A 22,810-nucleotide genomic window follows, 5' to 3' on the forward strand; every position below is an offset into this window, starting at 1 on the left:
AAGAAACATTTCTACACTCAAGGTGAGCAAATCCATAGTACATTTGTTGAAATTCGAAATTAGTGGTGTTATTGGCTATGGAAGAAAAAATTGAATTTTAGTGGAATACATTGTTGATGTTGTTGATTGTATTGGTGTGTATATTGTTGAGGTGTTGTTATTGTGGTTAACAAGTTTGGGGGAGTGAAGAATCATCTAATTTTGTGAATTAGAGTGAGGAGAAAGTTGGTGATTTGAAGGTGTTTGATAAAATGTCTCAAGAAAGAAACAATCCAAGGGTGCATCATCATCTGCAAATTATTATGCAAACAGGTTTTGGGACGAGAAAGCGGAGGAAAACTATGGAAAAATTTTGAAAAAAAACATTATAAAAGAAAGGGGATTTGATCTAAGTTTCCCCCGAACTGAAATTGGATTAATGCTTACTGCTCGGCATTGGGAGGAGTTTGGCAAGCAGCCACAAGATGCTGTCATTTCGTAAGAGAATTTTATGCTAACCTTAAGATTAAGCATGAACATTTGAAGGTTTTTGTGCGAGGTAAAATGGTAGATTTTGATGCACAAACTATCAATACTCTGTATGGTATACTTCTATATATGCATGATGAATATGAAGAATACCGGACTGAGCAAGTTGATTATAATAATATTCTTCAAACAATATGCATAGAGGGAGCGGAGTGGAGAATGAGAGAAGATGTGCATGTCAGCCTAGCAAAATCTGATCTGAAAAGAGTTGCCAAAGATTGGTATTCCTTTATTTCTGCTAGGATTAAGCCTACCAAGCATACCACCACCGTTATCAAGGAGAGGGCAATCCTTACTTTTTGCATCATGACGGGGAAGACAATTGATTTAAGTCAATTGCTTCAGAGTTCGATGCATGATTATGCAACAGGTAACTCTCCTAGTGGACTCCTCCACCCTTCTCTTATCACTGCATTATGTCCGAATGCGGGAGTGACTTGGGCAGTGAATGAAGAATTGTTAAAGCCGAAAAATGCCATTGTGGTAGTTCAACCACATAGGGCAGTGAAAGGTGAACAAGCTGCGGCACGTCGAGCTGAAAAAGAATTCAACAGAAGAGCTGCAGTAAGACGTGCCCATACTCAAGCTCAAGAACCACAACCGCAACCACAACCGCAACCAGGAAATATGAGAGATAGGTTGACTCATTTGGAAGAAGAAATGCGAAATCAACGCCAAGACATGGATGAGTTTCGGTTTAGACCCAAAACATTTATGGGATATATGATGGATTTTACGTCTGTATTGGCTCAGCAATTTCCATCAGCTTCAACCTCTGGTAATCCATTTCCACCTCCTCCACAGTGGCTACCCATATACCACCCGCCGGAGTTCCAACCACCACAAGATGACGCAGATGATGAGGATGGCAAGGACCATTGAAGGTCGTTGCCCGAGGTATGTGTATTCGTCTAACTTTCATGATCATTTACATCGAGGATGATGCACATATTTAAGTTTGGGGGAGAGATATTATTTTATTTTGTGTGTTTTATTTTGTGTGTTGTTCATTTTATTTAGTTTTATTTGAGTGTTTTATTTTTTTCTTGTGAGTTTGTCGCTTGTGTGTTTGTAGTGTCATAGTCATGAAAATTTTTATTTGAAATGGCCAATGATGAAAAAAAAAATTGTATTGAGAAGAAAGGTCATGCATTTCATTAATGTTCATCAATCAATTTAAAAAATTTAGATAACAATAATGAGATTTGGTAAATTTGAGACCTCTAAATTCTATACAACTCTGCGATTTTCATTTGATATTGAAATAAATTTTTGCAAACACATATATTATTGAGGCGATCTTTGATTTTATTTGGGCCTATTTATATTGTTCATAAATATTCAATTGATGCCTCTTGAGCCTATATGAGAAAAGAATTGTGTTCTTGAAATTTCTTTGAAGCCAAGCACTTTTCTTTTGAATATATATGTATTTGGTTGATGCATTGAGACACCATTTTTCACGATGATTAGATTCTACTTTGTGTTGGTGAATTGAGATTTTGTCTAGAACTATCCAAAAATCACTCGAGGCGAAATACGGACAAACTATGATTTAGGTGATTTTTTGGATCGATTGAGCCTTTCAAGCTACCAAATAAAAATAATTTATCATTTGTCACCTCTTTGAGCTTATATGAATTCGAATGACACAAGTTAATATGTGTAAAAGACCCCCATTCGATATCCTTTCAAATATCCCACATTTACTACCCCGTTGAATATCTTAAACATTAATTTCCTACCTTCTCAAGGGAGTAAGAATTCAAAGGATCAAAGAAATGAAAATTCTCCTACAAAAGAAAAATGAATGATGTTACATTGAAGAAGTTGGAGAAAAATGGGAGAAAAAAAGAGATGAAATGAATAAAAAAAATGGAGATGAAAGAAAGAAATGGAGTTTGCAAAAGAGAGAAAATTCAACTCACTCCCTTATTCTAATTCCTAATCTTCATTTGTAGCCATGAGCCAATGCCTAACATTACAAGCATTGCAAATCCTATTGACCAAGTCATAGTTGTCCAATATACTAGTGGAGAGTGTTTGGGAGGATTTAGCCTATGGACAATCGATAAACACTTCCATTGAGTACGAATCTTGATCAATTTTACACACACCTCATTGCATCAAATATTTATTGGGTATTCCTTTCTTGAATGAATATGGCTTTGAACCCAAACTTTACCGGAAAAGACCTCTTGATTTGTGTTTGTAAAAATTGAAATCGATTGAGAATGTTTTGAAACATGAGTTGAAGAGATTAGAAGTTAAGAAAATTAATTGATTGCATGATTATATCCGGATGAAAAATTGGTTAGATTGATTTGACTTATGAATGCATGAAGAGTTAGTTAATTTATCTTGAAGCCAAGTTCTTTAAAATATTTCATGACTTGTTTGTTTGTGTTGTTTTGTTTTGCTCGGGACTAGCAAACTTTTAAGTTTGGGAGAGTTTGATAAGTGCAATTTATTGTACTTTTATTACTTGTTTTTAACTTAGAATTTTGTGATTCTTGAGCAGGTTTTATGTGATTTGTTGTTGTTTTTGTTGTTTTAGTATGGAAGCTTAGAATGAGAGTTTGGAGTAGTAAAGTGTTGAATTGGAAAGTTCAAAGGATAAAAATTACCGAAGCTCCAGCGCACCCGCGCTAACAAAGAGACCGCACCCGCGGTCAATGAAAATCGAATTTCAGAAAATCTGCCGATGTTGTACCGCACCCGCGGTCCTTGTTCTACCGCACCCTCAGTCACTGAAGTTCGAAAATGAAAGTTTTCCCCGAAACAGTAGCTCACCCGCGGTCTATATAGCAGCGCACCCGCGGTCTTCGAAAAACAGAGTCCGTAAAATCTGTAAATTTGTGGGCTGCACATGAAAGTCTATGAAAATGGTGTGCTGCGATTTGAGACTTGTCTGGACTATAAAAAGACATCATTTACTTACCATCTAGGGTATTGGGGAGCCAAGAAAGGAGTGGAGGCTGCTAGAAATTATTGAAGACTCAAGTTCTACTAGTTCTTGAGAAATCTTTTGCACAAATCCGGGGACGGAAACAGCACTTCAAAATCTTGTTCTATGTTCTTCTTTCTTTTATTTTTCATTAGATATCTCTTGTTTTAGAACTATGTTTTATTGTTTTGCTTGTATTATTATGAACTAATTTTTATTTCTAGAGGAATGATGGAACAAAACTAGAAACCATGTGTTGGAACCTATGAACTAAGTTATTTAAGTTCTTCATATTGTTCATTTGTATTTGTTCTAATCTTAATTCTTTCAATTTATTGGCCATAAGTTGAATGATTTATATTTTTACAACTTATCACTTGGAAAAGGAAATTATAAACAAGAAAAGAGAAAAATACATCAATGGTATTTATAGAGTTTGGGAGGACCTATATTGCTATTGAAGCCTATAGAGAATCTAGTTCTTGATGTGTTATTTATTTATAGATTTTTTATGGGAACATTGCAATCAAATTTTAGATAACCAATATCTATTTAACACTCGGGAGAGGGAGTAGATAACTATAGGATTTTTTGCTAATGAATAAGAAGGATTTTTATAGCATAGCTACAAGAAATTACACATGGTGGATAGTTGAGTGAAATCGAACCTCTAGATCTTTTATTCCATTGTTATTTGTTAAAGTTTGGTAATTTATTTTATTTAAAAATCCATTTTCAATTTAGTTATTCTTGCAAACAAATCTTTTAATTGATTTTTCTAAATAAAATCGAGACTATTTTAATTACATGCATTAATATAAATTTATATACATACTCCTCGTGGGATCGACACTTGTACTCGAAAATACATTTTATTACAACTTGACGTTGTGCACTTGCAAGAAATTAAGAAAACACGCAACAAGTTTTTGGCGCCGCTGCCGGGGAGTGTTTATTATAAATTTATATTAGTATTGTTACCAATTAGTCTTAATTTTAATTTAGAGCTGTTTTTATTGTATTATATTAAACATTGATTTGTTTCTTATCTTTGTTTGATAGTGCATGCGAAGATCGCAAAATCTTGACTTGCTTATCTTTGATCCTGAGATCGAAATGACATCAAGAAGATTAAGAAAGGCAAGAAGAGAAGAGATTCAAGCAATGGCTGACAACAGAGATAATGAAAATCTATCCCCTGCAATACCCATCAGAGATCATTTTAGGCCGGTACTAAATGCTCATTATTCGGGCATAGCACGAGGGACTATTAATGCAAACAACTTTGAGCTCAAACCTGCATTAATAAACATGGTCCAACAGAATCAGTTTGGGGGAGCAGCTACCGCAGATTCTCATCTACATCTCAGAACATTCCTTGAAATCACTGACACGGTAAAGATAAATGGTGTTTCTGATGATATAATTCGATTGCGCTTGTTTCCTTTTTCTCTTAGGGACCAAGCAAGAGGATGGCTCCAATTGCTTCCTTTGGGGAGTATCACTACATGGCAGGAGTTAGCAACCAAGTTTCTTGCTAAATATTTTCCACTGTGAAGTCTGCACAGTTGAAAATTGAGATAAGTACTTTTAGGCAGACTGACTTTGAGCAATTATATGAGGCATGGGAACGGTATAAGGAGTTGTTGAGGAGGTTTCCAAACCATGGTTTTGAATATTTGGTGTAGACTGAAGTGTTTTACAATGGTTTGAATGGATAAACAAGAGGCACTGTGGATGCAGCAGCTGGTGGCACGATATTTGCGAAATCACCTGATCAAGCATATGATTTGCTTGAACAGATGACCATCAACAGTTATCAATGGCCGTCTGAGAGGTCAGGGGTAAAGAATCCAGCTGGAATGTATGCCATAGATCCTATTACATCACTCACCGCACAAGTTTCACCTTTAACAACTCAAATTGCAGCTATGAATAAAGCTAGTACAACAGAGGTTGAAAATGCATCGGTTGTTACTGAAGAACCACATATTCCTGATGAGGCTCATTATATCAAAAATAGGAATTTTGGTGGCTACGGAGGATATCGAGGTAAACCCCCCCCCCCCCCCCCGAACACTTATCATCCTGGTTTGAGAAATCATGAGAATTTTTCATATGCTAATAATAAGAATGTGTTGAATCCTCACCGGGGTTCAATACATCAAAGGGGGAAGGAAAACCTTCACTTGAGGATCTAGTTAGGAAATTTGTTGCTGAATCTAGTAAAAGGATGGCTAGGACTGAATCTCGTCTTGATGGCATAGTTACAAGAAATTACACATGGTGGATAGTTGAGTGAAATCGGACCTCTAGATCTTTTATTCCATTGTTATTTGTTAAAGTTTGGTATTTTATTTTATTTAAAAATCCATTTTCAATTTAGTTATTCTTGCATACAAATCTTTTAATTGATTTTTCTAAATAAAATCGAGACTATTTTAATTACAAGCATTAATATACATTTATATACATACTCCTCGTGGGGTCGACTCTTGTACTCGAAAATACATTTTATTACAACTTGACGTTGTGCACTTGCAAGCAATTAAGAAAACACGCAACAATTTTAAGTTGATTTTAATTGATGTTTTGTTTGTATCTAGTTTGGTGAAAAACATTGTTTCCGTTTCTATGCTTAATAAAGATGGATATTCTTGTTTATTTACCAAAGGTGTTTGCAACATTTACAAGAATGAATGTTTAATTGATACTGGAGAACTTGAAAACGATCTCTATAACTTAAAATTGAAAGATATTCCATTAAACAATGTCCAAGCAATAACAACAACAAACAAACGAAAACAAGATACTCTAAATTCGACACAATTATGGCATCTCGATATGGACATATTTTCCTAAGAAGGATGAACAAGCTAGTGGGAGTAGACAATCTGATATTAATTATCGCACGACTTGTGAATCCTGTCTGAAAGAAAAGATGACCAAAAAAAAAAATTCCCTTTAAGGGCCATGTGGAGCGAGCCAAAGGATTATTGGATTTGATTCATAACGATGTGTGTGGTTTGCTTAGCATCACCACTAAGCATGGACATGCCTACTTCATCACCTTTACCGATGGTTTTTTGAGGTATGGGTGTGTGTATTTGATGAAATAGAAATCTGAAGCCTTCTAAAGGTTCAAAGAATTCAGAAGTGAAGTAGAGAAACAATTGGGACGAAGCATCAAGTCACTTCGATCAGATCGAGGTGGTGAGTACTTAAGTGCCGAGTTCCAAGAGTATCTTAGGGAGAATGAGATTCTCTCGCAGTGGACTCCACCTACTACACCACAGTTGAATGGTGTTTCGGAGCATCGTAACCGGAATTTGATGGACATGGTTCGGTCTATGATGGAGTTGACAGAGTTGCCGCCACATTTTTGGGGATATGCACTTGAGACAGCGGCATTGTTGTTGATCAATGTCCATTCAAAGGCAGTTGATAAGACACCATATGAGATATGGATAGATGAGCCTCCCAAATATTCTTATTTTAGAATATGAGGATGCCCTGCTTATGTGACGCAGACAGTGGGAGATAAATTGGATATTCGATCCATTTTATGTTACTTTGTGGATATCCAAGGAATACAGTTGGATATTATTTCTATTATCCCCAAGAAGCAAATGTGTTTGTTTATAGAAATGCAACCTTTTTGGAAAAGAAATTCCTATTGGATAGAAAAGGGGAGATGATAGAACTCGAAGAGGTTTGAGAGACACCCACAATTGAAGAACCCACACCCGAAGAGCCAAGAGAGGAGATACAAGCTCCTAGAAGATCCAAGAGAGTCTCGAGACCACCTATGAGGTATGGTCTGCTTCTTGAAGAGGGCCATGATAACCATGGATGTGATCCATTAACCTTCAAGGAAGCGTTATCTGATGTTGATTCATCCAAGTGGCTTGAAGCAATGGAATATGGGATGAATTCCATGCATTCCAACCAAGTGTTAAATCTTGTGGATACACCAGATGGAAATGTTCTTATAGGGTGTAAATGAATTTACAAGAGGAAACTTGGGGCGGATGAGAAGGTATTGACCTTCAAAGAGCGATTGGTTGCAAAATGATATACTCAAAAACAAGGAGTTGACTTTGAGGAAACATTTTCTCCAGTTGAAATGTTCAAGTCTATAAGGATATTGCTTGTCATAGCTGCATGTTATGACTATGAGATATGACAGATGAATATTAAGACAACCTTTTTTAATGGGGATATTAAGTAAGAGATTTACATGTCTCAACCTGAAGGGTTTACATCTGTCGGAAGTGAGCATATGATATGAAAACTTCAGAGATCTATTATGGTCTAAAGCAGACATCTAGGAGTTGGAACCTTAGATTCGATAATACAAACAAAGAGTTTGGTTTTACTAAGAATCCTGAGGAACCTTGCGTGTATAAGAAGGTCAGTGGGAGTGCTGTGACATTCCCGGTGCTTTATGTTGATGATATTTTACTCATTGGGAATGATGTAGGGATGTTGCAATCAACTAAAATACGGTTAGCAAGTAAGTTCTCGATGCAGGACTTGGGTGAAGCATCTTTTGTATTGGGAACACAGATATATAGAGATAGATCGAGAAGATTGCTTGGTCTCACCCAGTCCACATACATTGATACCATCATTAAGCGGTTCTTGATGGATGATTCCAAGAGAGGACATCTACCAATGTGTCATGGCGTGTCCCTGTCCAAGTCTATGTCTCCCAAGACTGATGCAGAGATAGCGGAGTTGACACGCATTCCATATGCATCCGCAATTGGTAGTATCATGTATGAGATGATATCTACACATCCTGACGTGGCTTATGCACTAAGTGTAGTGAGTAGACATAAATCGAACCCTGGTCTTCCACACTGGAAAGCTGTGAAAGACATCCTCAAGTATTTGAGAAGGAACCATAAGTTTTTCTTGGTCTATGAGGGTGGAGAAATGAAATTGGAAGGCTATACCGACTCTAGCTTCCAAAGTGATATCGATGACTCAAAGTCAACATATGGGTTCGTATTCATGCTCAATGGTACTGCTGTCTTTTGGAAGAGTTCCAAACAAGACAGTACTACGGATTCCACCGCTGAGGCCGAATACATTGTTGTATCAGCTGCAACAAAGGAGACTGTTTGGTTAAGGAATTTCGTCCAAGAGTTGGGCGTCATTCCTAATGGAGTTGCTCCAGTCCCGGTGTTTTGTGACAACACGGGAGCCATTGCTCAGGCGAAGGAGCCAAGGTCTCATCAGAAATCCAAACATGTATTGAGAAAGTACAACATCCTCCGAGAGATTGTGGAAAGAGGAGAAGTGTCGATTGACAAAGTCAGCTCCGCAGATAATGTTGTTGATCCACTAACTAAGCCTTTACCTGGACCATTGTTCAAAAAGAATCGCGAATCGATGTGTTTGAAGCATATGGGTATTTGTCTCTAGTGCAAGTGGGAGATTGTTAGAGTAGGTGCCCGTCGAGCCAAGTGTTGGCCGAGGGATCATGTTCAAACTCTATGTATAAACAATCTTTTTTTAATAATATTTGAAATGAATGTTTTTGCACATATTTATCTGTATACACATGCTAGTAGCATAGATAAAGTCCTTGAAAATATAAATAGTAGAAAGAATATGAGATGCTCATATGATGAGTATCATGAAACTCATATTTGTAATATTGTATATTATCAACAGTTCCTAGTCGATTCGGCCGCAATTAAAAAGGATAAAAGGCCGCTTGAGTTTAAAACTAGTATCTGCGATGTGAGTTCCATGTTTCATTAGTAGGGGACATTGTGATGTCTGAGCATGCAGATAAGTACTCCTTGTAGAGTGTACTGAACAACCCTCCATAACGGACTTTCCAAGTGGTTCTCACTTATCGAGTGGAAACATCATAGTTTATGGTTGTACACCATTAGTCCTTATGACCCGGGACAACATTGAGACTCTATATGATAGCATTGCACTTTGAATTTTTTATCGACCCTCATGGGGTCATCAGGTGGCAAGGTTGGGTGTTTTGTTGAAACATATAGGAGTCGATGCATTGTAGTCGGGGATTCACCACTTACCTTCGGGTATGGATATCTTATGTGATCTCATGTGTATGTAGCTTTAAATCTCTGATCAGAGTGTTGGTGGTAATTATGAAAGAGGTTTCATAGATTACACCATCGATGCAACTAAAACATGACACATAGTATCGATTCTTTGATACCTCTTGATATACCAATAGTTGTCGAATCAGTCGGGATATATGAGATGAAGGGACCATACTGTACGCTGACCATAATAGATTGGTTCTTGCATACACTATCATTTGATACCTAGAGAATCATGTAAGCGATGCTGCTATGCATTTAACATGATTGATTATGTTCTATCAGACTTGAATTCTGACGGTCTTATTATCAAGAAGTTGATAAGTAAGAATGAAGCATTTGGTATATGCTCATATAAAGACATGTTTAGTCCCGAATCACATTGAGATGTGAACCCACGGCTAGTTGTATCATTGAACCATTGAGGGTCACACAAGTACTAGCTTTCTAGATCTCGTTGAAAAGAAAAATAGTTCAATGTGTTGAACGGCTTATAAAGGAGTTTATAAGCGCTAACAAAAATAGAAGTATGACTTCTATAAGAGGATTATGGAGAATGTGACTTTTAATTTGTGGAAGTGTTCCTAAATTAAAAGTTGGCCAAATAAATAATATATTTGAAAATTGTGATTTTTATAAACATTATTATGGATTAAATTAATTCAAGTGTTGAATTAATTAAACACTAGTGGACCTAGTAGAGTCCAAATAATTAAATTAATTCAAGTGTTGAATTAATTAAATAACATTGGGCCTTGTAGAGCCCAATTAAAAATAATTATTCAACTAGTGGGCTTGAGTAAAATGAAATAAAGTTTAAATGGTCTCAAATGTCTTTTAGTTATTAAAATAAAAGTCCATATGTCTTGTAACTGTTACAAGCTCAAACAAATTGCATGTTTGGAAGGTGAAGGGTTGGAGCTGAGGCAACTTTTGAGTTAATGGCATGACATTCACATACAACTTTACACTTTAACTTTTTCAAGCACCAAGAAAATTTCTCCTCCTCTTTCTTGCATCAAGTTGGCCGAAATTATACACACATATTCTCTCCCATTTTTGCTTCTTCAATTGTTGAAGATAGCACAACCTTCTCAAAAAAAAAAATCCTTTAATTTTTCTAGTGCAAAATTATAGGGGATCTTGCTAGTTAGTGGTGGGCTTAATTTTGAGCAAGGAGTGCTCAAAGGAGGCTTGTAGATTTGTCTACCTATCAAGAGTCAAAGTTGTTTACAACTTGGTTGGAGCCATCATCAATCCTTTGTGATTGATAGGTAAATTTTTAAACACCCTATGTATGAAATTGTGTTTTATGTTATTTGCTACACATCATTGTGAGGTGCTCGGTTTTCTTCATGAAAAATATTTTTGAAACTTCCGTTGCGTATCCGGGCACCTAAACCGATCCGCTTTCACATATATGAATAGAAACGTCAAAACTATGATAAATATACGTCTAAACATTAAATAATTTGAACTAAACATTTTTCATTCTTAAAAACATAAATCATGCATACTATGAATTGAATGGTGCAAAAATAAAGTTTAGAAGCACGTCTTCTATTTAAAACGTTCGAAATACGAATACCGAAACGATGGAACGTCGGTGACGAACGGAAGACGATTTATACCATTTTTTCTCGTCAAAAACCTACCGAAAACCCACCTTGGGATGCAAGGGAGTTGAGTAATCGGCGTTGGAAGAAAGAACGAAGAAGAAAAAAAATCTAAATCTTCCCTTGACAAGCCAAGAAGTGTTCGACCATTTTTTTCTTTCTCGCGTAAGTTAGTGTGTGTGTTTCGGGGTTTGTGTGTGTGTTTAGGTGTTTAGGGGCGTGTGTGTGGGGCTCGTTTAAAAAAAAAAATTAAAAAGTTTCCTAAACACTTAATTAATGGACTTAATTAACCCTAGTTTTTAAATTATTAATTAGGCCCATTAACATTAATAGAATTATTAGGCCTCAAATTAAAAGATATAAAAATATCTATTTTCAAAAAAAATCCCTTATAAATTACATAAATTTCTTGCTCCCACTAAATAATTTAAATTAGACTTTAAAATTGCTAAAATTCTTAATTTAAAATAAATATTTTATGAACTAAAAATAAAAATTTATCTTTTAAATTTTTAAGTCCTTAATCGTCTCCAGTCCTCCATCCAAGGCCAACCACCGATTTTCGCATGAAAATCTTTAAATTATGCAATCGAAAATATATCATTAATGTATTCAAAATCATTTAATTAAAATATTTTAGCAATTTAATAATTTTCATACATGCTGTCTACGTAAACTGATTTTTGGGCGTTACAATTTGTTCATCAATTTATAACGGATGAAGATGAGAAAGATTTCATGGATTTTGAGCTAGAATCTAATGCATGTGAATTTTGGAGGAATATGGAGATAAACAAGAAATATTATATATTAAGGCTAAAAAAACCGCCTATGCGACAGGAAACCGCCTACCGCTTTTTATTACATTGGTTGTGCTTTCTGCTTTCATATTTTCCAAGTGACATATTTATTTATCACAAAAATCTTATGAGACGGTTTCACATTTCAATTTTGTTATACAAATCTTCTATTTATGCTATCATAAAAAAGTATTTTTTTTATTGTAAATATGAAGAGAATTCATTTGTATCATGATTAAAGATCTGTGAGACTGTCTCAAAAAAACCTACTCTTTATTTATTTAGTAACGAAGGGCATGAGTTTTCATCATTTGTGACTATCTTTTAATTACATATTAGTTATTATGAATCAGTAAAATAATACTAATGGCGCAGAAATATTATATTCCGTGTATTTATCAAATATTATAGTGCACGAAACTATGATTTTGCATTGAAAAATTAGAATATTTAGAAAATTAAATTTTAAAGAAATTAATGAGAATAATTATTCAACTTAGTACGAGGTATATTGGATCTGATTCAAAAATATAATGATGAAAATTGAAATTTGATTGCGAAATTATGACAGTCATGTGCAATTAACTTAAAAATTAAAAATAAAAACGGTATACAGGTTGAGTTAGACGGGTTAGACGGATTGAGTCGGGTTATATAGGTTCGTGTTCGGGTTGGGGGTTTTCGGGTTGCTTCGGGTTCGGGTTGAAAAAAAATAAAAAAACTTCGCGGATTGACCCGAAACCCGACCCAACCCACCCGATTGACACCCCTACAACTATTAAACTAATATCAGTTATAGAGAAATAGAGAGTTAGTTTATGGTAATTTTTAATGGGTTGATAAAGTTTCTTAATTATTGCAAGTTTTGTTTCATTATTCATTTCTCAACAAAACAACATTTGATCATACTAAATTTGAAATTTTGTGCATCTTCGACTCAAACAACGTTAGTCCTTGTCGAGGATTTGTTTTGACGAAGAAATTTCTTGAGTGCCGACATCAAGAGGACTTTAATAATTTTTTATGTTCCTTTTGTTTTTTTCCCAAATAAAATAAAATCGATTATTTATTTTTATTAAATTTTTACACAGATACTTTATAAGATTCCTGCATATTATGCGAAATAAATTACGTCAGATGCAACATAGATTTATACAGTAATAAATTAATATTTTTTTCTTAATTTGGACCACTATGTTTATTGAATGTTGGTGATGGCTCTGGAAAAAATCTCCAAATTTGTGTGCTTATAATTATTGCAATTATTCTTTCAATTTTTTTATCAATTAAAAAAATATACATTAATGTTAGTATTGATGTAGGAAATTTGGTCCTATCAACCAACGTGTGTAACATTATACATAAATAGTTGGAAAAAGTGGACAACATCCAACAGTATATGTTGAGTTCAATAATTGTCCTTACTTGGTAGAGCGATCGAACCGTGGTGCTTGAGCTGTTGTGCGAGTTTAAAAGATTTGAGTTGCACCATTACTACTATATATAGCTTTTGATAAAGCAGCAACCACTCAGTCCTACATTGCACCATTACTACTGGTGATACCCCTATAAGGATATGGGTTTGTTCATCTGAAACCCATGTGTACAAACCAGGGTACCGGGTAGTTTTGTGAATGCCCGGGTAAGTTTTCCCTTCCCGGGTGTGATGGCTTCATCCGCAGTCCTTTACCAGTAGCCCGGGTCCTCATAGAGTTGACCGGGTGCTTCTCACCTGTCCAGGGAATGTTCTCGGTTGGATACCCACTTGGGCAACCTCGAGAATAGCGCTACCTCGATAAATGAGCCACACTCGAGTGTAATCATTACAGCCAATCTAATCCGCCAGAACAACTTGGGTTTGGAGTGTCCGAGAAGTCATCAGAAGCTAGTATGGTAAACCGACTTAGTAGGTGACGCGGGAATCGAGGTAACTACCCATTCCTCTCCTATAAATAGCAGGTATTAATGTCATTAAATGATCCTGAAAAAAAAAACCTTTGAACTTTAAGCATTCTACGTATTTTTCCTCAAATATTGTTCGAAGTTCATCATCATACAACCTGCTGACTTTATCATCGGAGTGGCTACGTCGGAAACCCCTCCGGCGCCCATTCACGAGTTCTTTTCATTGTTTGCAGGTGTCGTTCAAGCCATTGTCTTCGCTCAAAATTCCCAAAACATTAAAAATTGTTGATTTGATCCGATTGGAGCTCCTTACCCGGCTCGCCCATTTCAAGAGGATCTCATCATTGGCGCCGTCTGTGGGAAATTATATTGAGCTCGAGGCGTTGATATGGCTCGTACCAGAAGAACAGACCAAGATAACTCCCGGGCCCAGGCGGACGGGGGACAATCTTCCAGACAAGTAAACGTTAATAATACCGACCAGAATCTCGTAACCATGACCCGAGAGGAATTAAAAAAAATGATGGCTGATGCAATGGTTCATGCTATGGCCCGGAAAGAAGTTTCTCGACGTAACACACCACCAGAGCAGGAGCAAGAGCAGGAGCAAGAACAGGAGCAGGGGCGAAAGGAGGAGGAGGAAGGGAGTGAAGAGAATGTAGATTATAGTGCCGGGTCGAAGGCTCCGACTACAGCAGAGGAGTTGAAAGATTTAAAGCAGCAAATGAAGGTCCTAGAAGGACAGCTGGAAAGTCGCAGCTCTGCCCGGGCCGCGGCAAAGGGATGTCCATTTGCCGATATCATTGTTCGGGAACCTCTTCCTGGAAACTTCAAGTCTGCCAAAATAAAAGATTATGATGGCAATGCGGACCCGGAGGAGCACTTAGCCATATTCGAGAACATGGCCATGTTACACTGCTATACTGATAGAATCAAGTGCAAAGTGTTCTTGACCACTCTGGTGGATTCCGCTCAGAGGTGGTTTGAGGGTTTGTCCCCCCAAAGCGTGCATTCGTTCCGAGATTTCCAAAAGGTATTCCTACACCACTTTAGTAGTAGTAAGAAATACAAAAAGACCGCCTTCAGTCTTTTTGAGGTAAAGCAGAGCCCTGAGGAGAGTTTGCGGGCTTACATCAGAAGATTCAACAGAGTGGCTCTAGACGTCCCGTCTTGTGCCACCGAGACCAAGACTACTGCCTTCACCCAGGGTTTGAGAGAGGGTGAATTCTTCAAATCACTAACCAAAAAGGTGCCCGGGGATTTTGAGGATCTGTTATCCCGGGCAGAGAAGTACATAAATATGGAGGAAGCCCAGAAACAAAAGAGGGAAGCGGTGAGGAAAGAAAGAGGAGACCGGGTATCTAAGCCCGAGGAGAGGGGACAAAAGAGGGGCAATTCAGGGCATTTCTCTCATCATGTGCCTCTGAAGATTTCCCGAGAGAGGGAGGTGCAGGAATGTAGTAGGGATTTGGCCCCGGATCATCAACTGGCCCGGCCAGAGAAAAAGGGATTTTGTGCGCTTCACAAGTTAGGCTACCATAACACTGAGGATTGCAAAGTTCTGAAGGGAAATTATGTTGCGCCTTCCCTCCCAAGGCCCATTATCAATACCCAGATGTCTAGGGTGCCGCCATGGACGTCCCGGCAGCCCGGATCTAGTTCCCGGGGAGGGGGTGTGAGAAACAATCCTAGAATCGAACCCGGAAGGAGGAGGGGGCCTGAACCCGAGCAAAGAAAGAAGTCACCCCCGGTTGTAGGGACGATTAAAATGATATCCGGAGGCTCTACTGATGGAGACTCCAATCGAGCGAGGAAGTCAAGGAGTAGGAGAGAGTGTTTCGAGGTGGAAGGATCGAGGAAGAGTGAGGCAATCATCAGTTTCGGCCCGGAGGACCTAAGAGGGGTGAATCTACCCCACAACGATGCCTTGGTGATCCAAGCCCGAGTGGCGAATTATGACATTCTGCGGGTCTTCGTGGATTCAGGCAGTTCTGTGAATGTAATTTTCAAAGATGCTTTTGAGCAGATGGATTTACAGGGCTATCACCTTGAAACAGTGGAAACTGCTCTTTTTGGCTTCGCCGGGCACGTGGTTTATCCGGAAGGGGAGATTATTTTACCTCTGACCCTGGGCTCTCACGATCTCAAGAGAACAGTGATGACTTCCTTCACTATGGTGGACTCCCCCTCATCGTATAACATCATCCTTGGGAGGCCGGCCATGAATGAGTTAAGGGCTGTAGCGTCTACCTACCACCAGAAAATAAAATTTCCTGTGGGAGCAAGGGTAGGAGAAGTCCGGGGAGATCAACCCTCTTCTAGAAAGTGTTATGTGGAAGCGGTCCGGGCGGATCAGAACAGATCTAAGAAGGAGGGGAAGAGGGCTAAGATAGGTGAGACAGGAGGAAGGATAGTGGAGGAAGGGGAGATACACTTTGTGGCCGAGGAAGAGCAGGAGGCGGTGGAGATTGGGCCAGGACAGCAGATCCGGGTGGCTCAGGATCTCAGCACGACCACCCGGGTAAGTTTAATTAAATGTTTAAAAACTAACATTCATGTGTTTGCCTGGTCCCAGCAGGAGCTTACGGGGATTTCCCCCTTTTTATCGGAGCATCATTTAAACATCCTCCCGGGGTCTCACCCCGTGAAGCAGAAAAAGAGGCACTTTGGTCCTGAAAAGGACAAAGTCATAGCAGAACAAGTCAAGGAGCTCCTGAAGGCGGGGCATATTCGGGAAATTCAATTCCCTACTTGGCTTTCCAATGTGGTTTTAGTACCTAAATCCACTGGCAAATGGCGCATGTGCGTAGACTTCCGCGATCTAAACAAAGCGTGCCCCAAAGATCATTATCCGCTGCCCCGGATTGACCAGCTGGTAGATTCCACCTCAGGCTATGAGCTGTTGAGCTTTATGGATGCATACCAGGGGTATCATCAGATTCCCTTGGCCAAAAAAGATCAAGATAAAGCTAGTTTCGTCACTTCGGGAGGTACATTTTGTTATATTGTAATGCCTTTCGGGTTGAAGAATGCAGGGGCCACTTATCAGCGTCTTATGGACAAAGTGTTCGAGAAACAGCTGGGGCGGAACGTGGAGGTCTATGTGGATGATATCTTAAGCAAGACCCGGGAGGTCACTACTTTTATTGATGATCTACAGGAAACTTTTGCCACCCTCATGCAACATGGATCAAGCTTAACCCGGCCAAATGTATTTTTGGCGTAAAGAGTGGCAAATTTCTGGGATTCATGGTAACAGATCGGGGAATTGAGGTAAACCCGGAGAAGGTAAAGTCTGTCTTGTGTATGCCCTCTCCCCAGTCTGTAAAAGAGGTGCAAAAGCTGACGGGAAGGATTGCTTCCCTTTCTCGATTTATATCCCGATCAGCACACAGAAGTTATCCTTTCTTTCAAGTCTTGAGAAAGGCCAAGCACTTCGGATGGGACGATAAATGTGAACAAGCCTTCCAGGACTTGAAAGCCCATCTTGCAGAGCTCCCGGTGTTAGTAAAGCCCGAGCCCGGGGAGCGATTATTCCTGTATTTATCCTCTACAGAGCATGCTGTCAGTTCAGTGTTAATCAAAGAAGAAGGCTCTGATCAGAAGCCTGTCTATTATGTCAGCCACGCTCTAAGAGGGCCCGAGCTCCGATATACAGAGGTGGAGAAGATTGCATTGGCTTTGATCGTGACCGCTCGGAAGCTAAGACCTTACTTCTTATCGCATCAAATAGTGGTTCTTACCAACAGCCCTCTTGGTAGAATCATGACCCATGCTGAGGTATCCGGGCGAATGATTAAGTGGACGGTGGAATTGGGGGAGTACGATATCGAATACAAACCACGAGTGGCTATCAAGGCACAAGCTTTATCAGACTTTTTATCTGAGATGATCCAGCCTAGTAGAGAAGAAGTGTGGAGAGTTTTTGTAGATGGGGCGTCTAGCCTTGCGGGGTGCGGAGTAGGAGTCGTGATGATATCTCTCCCGGGAGAAAAAATCAAATTGGCAATAAGGATTGATTCCCGAGTAACTAATAATGAGGCCGAGTATGAGGCTGTGCTAGCTGGAATACGAGCTGCTCGAGAAGTCGGGGCTTCCCGGATAATTATATATTCTGATTCACAACTCGTAACACAGCAGATAAAGGGTGTGTATGAAGCTAAAGATGATAGGATGCTGAAATATCTACAACTTATCAGAGCTCGAGCAGAAGGCTTTTCGGATTGGAGTATCGAGCAAATCCCCCGAGAAGAAAACGACGAGGCAGATATTCTGGCAAAAATGGCAGCATCCCTAAGTGAAGTAAGCACCCGGGAGGTATTGCATGTCTCCCGCTTGATCCTCTCGATGGACGAAGAAGGAACACCCGATCCAGAAAACTCCTGGATGACGCCCTTAATCAGATTTATTGAAAAGGGTGCACTACCCGAGGACAGAAGTCAAGCTCAGAAGATCAAGATACAAGCTCCCAGGTTTGTGCTCTTAAACGCAATCTTGTATAAAAGATCATTCCAGGGGCCTCTTTTAAAATGCTTGCCTAAAAAGGAGGTAGATTATGTACTCCGGGAAATTCATGAAGGATGTTGCGCGGAGCACCTCGGAGGAATGTCTCTAGCTCGAAAAACCATGCTTGCAGGATTTTGGTGGCCAACCCTTGGTCAGGATGCAGCTCGGGTGGTTCAAACCTGCGAAGGCTGTCAACATCATGCAAATTTCAAACACAGCCCGGCTGCTCTTATGAAGCCTATTTGGGCATCCTGCCCTTTTGATCAATGGGGCATGGACATTGTAGGTCCTTTCCCGCTTGCCCGAGCTCAGAAGAAATTTTTGTTAGTAGCAGTCGATTACTTTTCCAAGTGGGTGGAAGCTGAGCCTTTGGCAAGAATTACGGAAACGGAGGTACTGAAATTCCTGTGGAAAAATATTGTATGCCGATTTGGAGTGCCCCGGAGATTAATCTCAGATAATGGTAGACAATTTCAAGGCAAAGGAATTGTTGCATGGTGCCAAGAAATGAAGATCACTCAATCCTTCACCTCTGTGGCTTATCCTCAAGCAAATGGCCAAACAGAAGTTGTCAATAGGATCATTGTACAAGCGTTGAAGACGAGACTTCAGGGTAAGGGGAAGGATTGGGTTGAAGAATTACCTAGTGTTCTTTGGGCCTACAGGACCACTCCGCGGATACCGACTCAAGAAACCCCTTTCAGCCTCGTATATGGCTCTGAAGCAGTTCTCCCAGTTGAGATTGGAGAGACTTCTCCTCGGGTAGAATCTTACCCACACGATAATGATGAAAGCAGAGCCAGGGAGTTGGATTTATTCAAGGAAAAGAGAGACCGGGCGTTTATCCGCATGGAAGCATACAGAGGTCGAGTGATGAAATCTTACAATAAGAAGGTCCGAATCCGAGACTTTCAAATTGGAGACTTAGTCATGAAAAAGGTCAATCCAGCAGGAGAGGTGGGAAAATTAGAGGCAAAATGGGAAGGGCCTTACAAAATCACTCGGAGAATCAGCTCCGGATCTTTTTATCTAGAGGATGCACAAGGACGCCCTCTCAAAAGACCTTGGAATGTATTTAATTTAAAGCAATTTTATACTTGACAGATGTAATCTATTCGCCAAAAGACGTAAATGAAATATTTGTTTTTCTCAGAAGTGTTGTGTTATTATCTCCCACATTCCGGAAGAAAAAGCCCAGGGCACTACACCCTGGCTCGGGGCCACACACCTCGACCATTCCCAAGTCCCGGGACATGCTCCCCGGCCCAAGGCTCCGCACCTTGGTTCTTAAAAGCCCAGGGCACTACACCCTGGCTCGGGGCCACACACCTCGACCATTCCCAAGTCCCGGGACATACTCCCCGGCCCAAGGCTCCACACCTTGGTTCTTAAAAGCCCAGGGCACTACACCCTGGCTCGGGGCCACACACCTCGACCATTCCCAAGTCCCGGGACATGCTCCCCGGCCCAAGGCTCCGCACCTTGGTTCTTAAAAGCCCAGGGCACTACACCCTGGCTCGGGGCCACACACCTCGACCATTCCCAAGTCCCGGGACATGCTCCCCGGCCCAAGGCTCCGCACCTTGGTTCTTAAAAGTCCCAGGGCACTACACCCTGGCTCGGGGCCACACACCTCGACCATTCCCAAGTCCCGGGACATGCTCCCCGGCCCAAGGCTCTGTACCTTGGTTCTAAAAAGCCCAAGGAGTTACACCCGAGCTCAAGACTCCGTATTTAGCAAGGTTCGCGTTCTTTAAATTCCTATCGAATATAAAATATTTGGTCCGCTAGAGATCAAGATATTGCGCAAGGAAAAATGATTTTTTATAGCCAAAGCTCGGGGGCAAGAATTACATAAGGAAGTATGGAAATCTAAAGAAACAATCTTAAACTAAAAATACTACAGCAGACTATTCCCCAGTCTTTTCAGGAGCCTTTTTAGTCTCCTTGTCGGCATCATCATCCTTGGGAAGGGAGTCAATGGCTCGATCTATGTCTGGAAAGCCCTCCTTGTCTGCCGGAATCAAGCCCTCCTCCTCAAATTGCTCCCGGCATTTCGCAAAGCCAACTTTGAAGTAGTTATACGATCTATCTTCAACAGCCGCTTGGAAATCCGAGGATCGGAGGAAGACAGTCTTCCATTCCTCATGAGTGAGCTGGAAAAGCTTGAGTTTATCTTCAGCAGCCACAACCCGGTGTTGTTGAAGAGTGGCTTCTTCTTCAAGAAATCGAGCTCGGGATTCCAGAAAAGCAATTTGCCTTTGAGAGGCTTCTTCTCGAGCAAAACTCTCATCTCGAGCACGTTGAGTTGAAGCCAATTGTTGATTGGCTCTTTCCAAAGAAGCAAGGAGCCCGGCAACTTTCTCCTCGTGCAGCTTCTCGGCCCGGGCAATCTCCCCTCGGAGCTGGTCATGAACTTCTTGAGACGCCCGAGCCTGTCTATTCGTCCTGGTGGCCACTGCCGCCACTTCCTCAAAGGCCGAGACCATCATTTGAGCCGCCTGGATAGAGACAAAAGTCAGGAAAAATAGGTCGGTATCAATATTAAGCTGTAAGACGAAGAACTTACCGAGAGAAGCCGGTTTGATCCTTCCAAAAATCTGTTAGTGGCAGGGATGCTCTTCAAAAATATTGCTTCAGTGGGGCTGAGCATTTGCTTGAAGCGTTTAGCACCACTAACAGTAGCTCCCTCGAAAAAAATATTGTTGGAAGGGAGCTCGGAGGTTGAGGCCCCAGTAGTTTGGGGGGGCGGTCGGGGTTGTGCAGGTGGGGAAGTGCAGGGATCACCCTCAGATGGGCCTTCCAGGACAACCAGCTCGGGCTCCGCCGTGGCTTTTCTTTTTCTTTGACTGAGAGGGGCGAGATCTTCAGCATCCTCTACAGTCTCATCCATTGCCTGAGAAGTATCTTCCCGGGGAGGATCTTCCCCAGTAACTGCCACTCCTCGAGACACCTCCTCGGCAGCACGTTTCTTTTCTGCTTCGGTGGCTGCACGGCGCGCCGCAAGCTCCTGTTCCTGGGCGATTTTCTCAGCTGCTCGTCTTTTGGCAAAAGCTGCTTGCATCTCGGAATTGTCTGGACAAAAAGGAATAATGTTAAAAAAATCGAGGAGGGAACAAGGAAGGAGGCGGCAGGAAAGAGGGGCGAATTACCGGGTTGAGAGCCCGAGCCTGCCACCTAATCAATAATGTGATCTTCGGGATCCTCAGCCCGGGGACTCAAACCATACGCGGTCAGATTATCATCAGAAATTAGTGTGGAAGATGAGTATCTGCGCCCCTCCACCAAATCTTGGCTCACAATGAAGGGTTCTTCGAATTTGTAAGTGCCGGGGAGGGAAGGTTGTGTAGGCAGAGAGGAGAGAAAACCGGTCAAGCAGGGAAGATCTCCCGGGAGTCGAATAAAAAAGTATCTTCCTTTCCACCCTTTTTGAGAAGAGGGTATATCATCAAGGAAGCGAGTATTGTGCCGGGCAGTCAGGGAAAAGGCATTGTCCCCGAAACGGCAAGAAAAGTAATAGTGAAGGATGAGGGGGTTAATAAGAAAATTGTTCATATTGAAGAGGACATAAGTGGCAGCCATTATTCTAAAAGAATTAGGGTGGAATTGGTTAACTGGTACGCCAAAAAATTTGGCAACTGCAATGTAAAAGGGGTGAATCGGAAACCTAAGACCATTCTTAATTTGGTCCCGGAAGAAAGTAGTATACCCTGGAGGGGGGTTTTTTGCCCTGTCAGAGGACCCGGGTATTAGGATAGAAAGATTGGAAGGAATGTTACCCAAGGTCCTAAGTTCCTCATCCGCCCCTGAGCGCAGGGTGCTACTCAAAGAGGAGAACCAGGGAATTCCCGGGACCTCGGTGGGAGGAGGGCCCGTGGCCCGAGCTTTACCCTTACCTTTCTTCTGGGCAAGAGCTCGGGAGTGACTAGGAGGGAGGGGTTTAGAGGAAGATGGTATGATTGGAGAGGCTACTGGTTTCTTAGCGGGTTGGGTGATAGAGCGACGGGGCGGGGGAGATTGAGAAGCATCGGAGCGTAACGCAGCAGATTCGTCGCTAGGCGAGCCTCGCGTGTTGGCCCCCGACGTGGAAGAGGTAGAATTAGACATTTTGAAAGAAGAGTACTTACGAGTAAATAAGAGAGACAGTGGGGAGGTCGCCGGAGGAAAATGGTTGTACACGCCGAAGAAGTAGAGAAAACCAAGCACAAGAGCTCCGCTGAAATTTGAATTCAATAGTGATTTTGGCAAAGGAGTACACCACTATTTATAAAGGGAGGGGCTTGATCTCTACCGTTGATTTGCATCTAAACGGGTGGTCGAGATAACCCTCGGGAATCGGATAGTACGCGAAGGGACACGCGCAATCATTAAAAGTGTCAGGCCTACTGTTCCTCGGAATACGAAACGTTACTG

General features: G+C 40.7%; 1 protein-coding gene across 1 annotated transcript; it reads left to right on the top strand.

Moving 5' to 3' along the window:
* Positions 1–14,414: 14,414 nt before the first annotated feature.
* LOC140817860 (uncharacterized) lies at positions 14,415–17,117 on the top strand. Its single transcript, XM_073177652.1, has one exon. It carries the CDS (start codon positions 14,415–14,417, stop codon positions 17,115–17,117), a length of 2,703 nt encoding a protein of 900 aa, XP_073033753.1.
* The last annotated feature ends 5,693 nt before the right edge of the window (positions 17,118–22,810 follow it).

Source organism: Primulina eburnea, chromosome 17 (assembly GCF_022965805.1).
Source record: "Primulina eburnea isolate SZY01 chromosome 17, ASM2296580v1, whole genome shotgun sequence".
Lineage (NCBI taxonomy): Eukaryota > Viridiplantae > Streptophyta > Magnoliopsida > Lamiales > Gesneriaceae > Primulina > Primulina eburnea.

Coding starts and splice junctions, on each gene's coding strand:
- LOC140817860 (XM_073177652.1), top strand. CDS start 14,415: ATGGCTGATGCAATGGTTCATGCTATGGCCCGGAAAGAAGTTTCTCGA.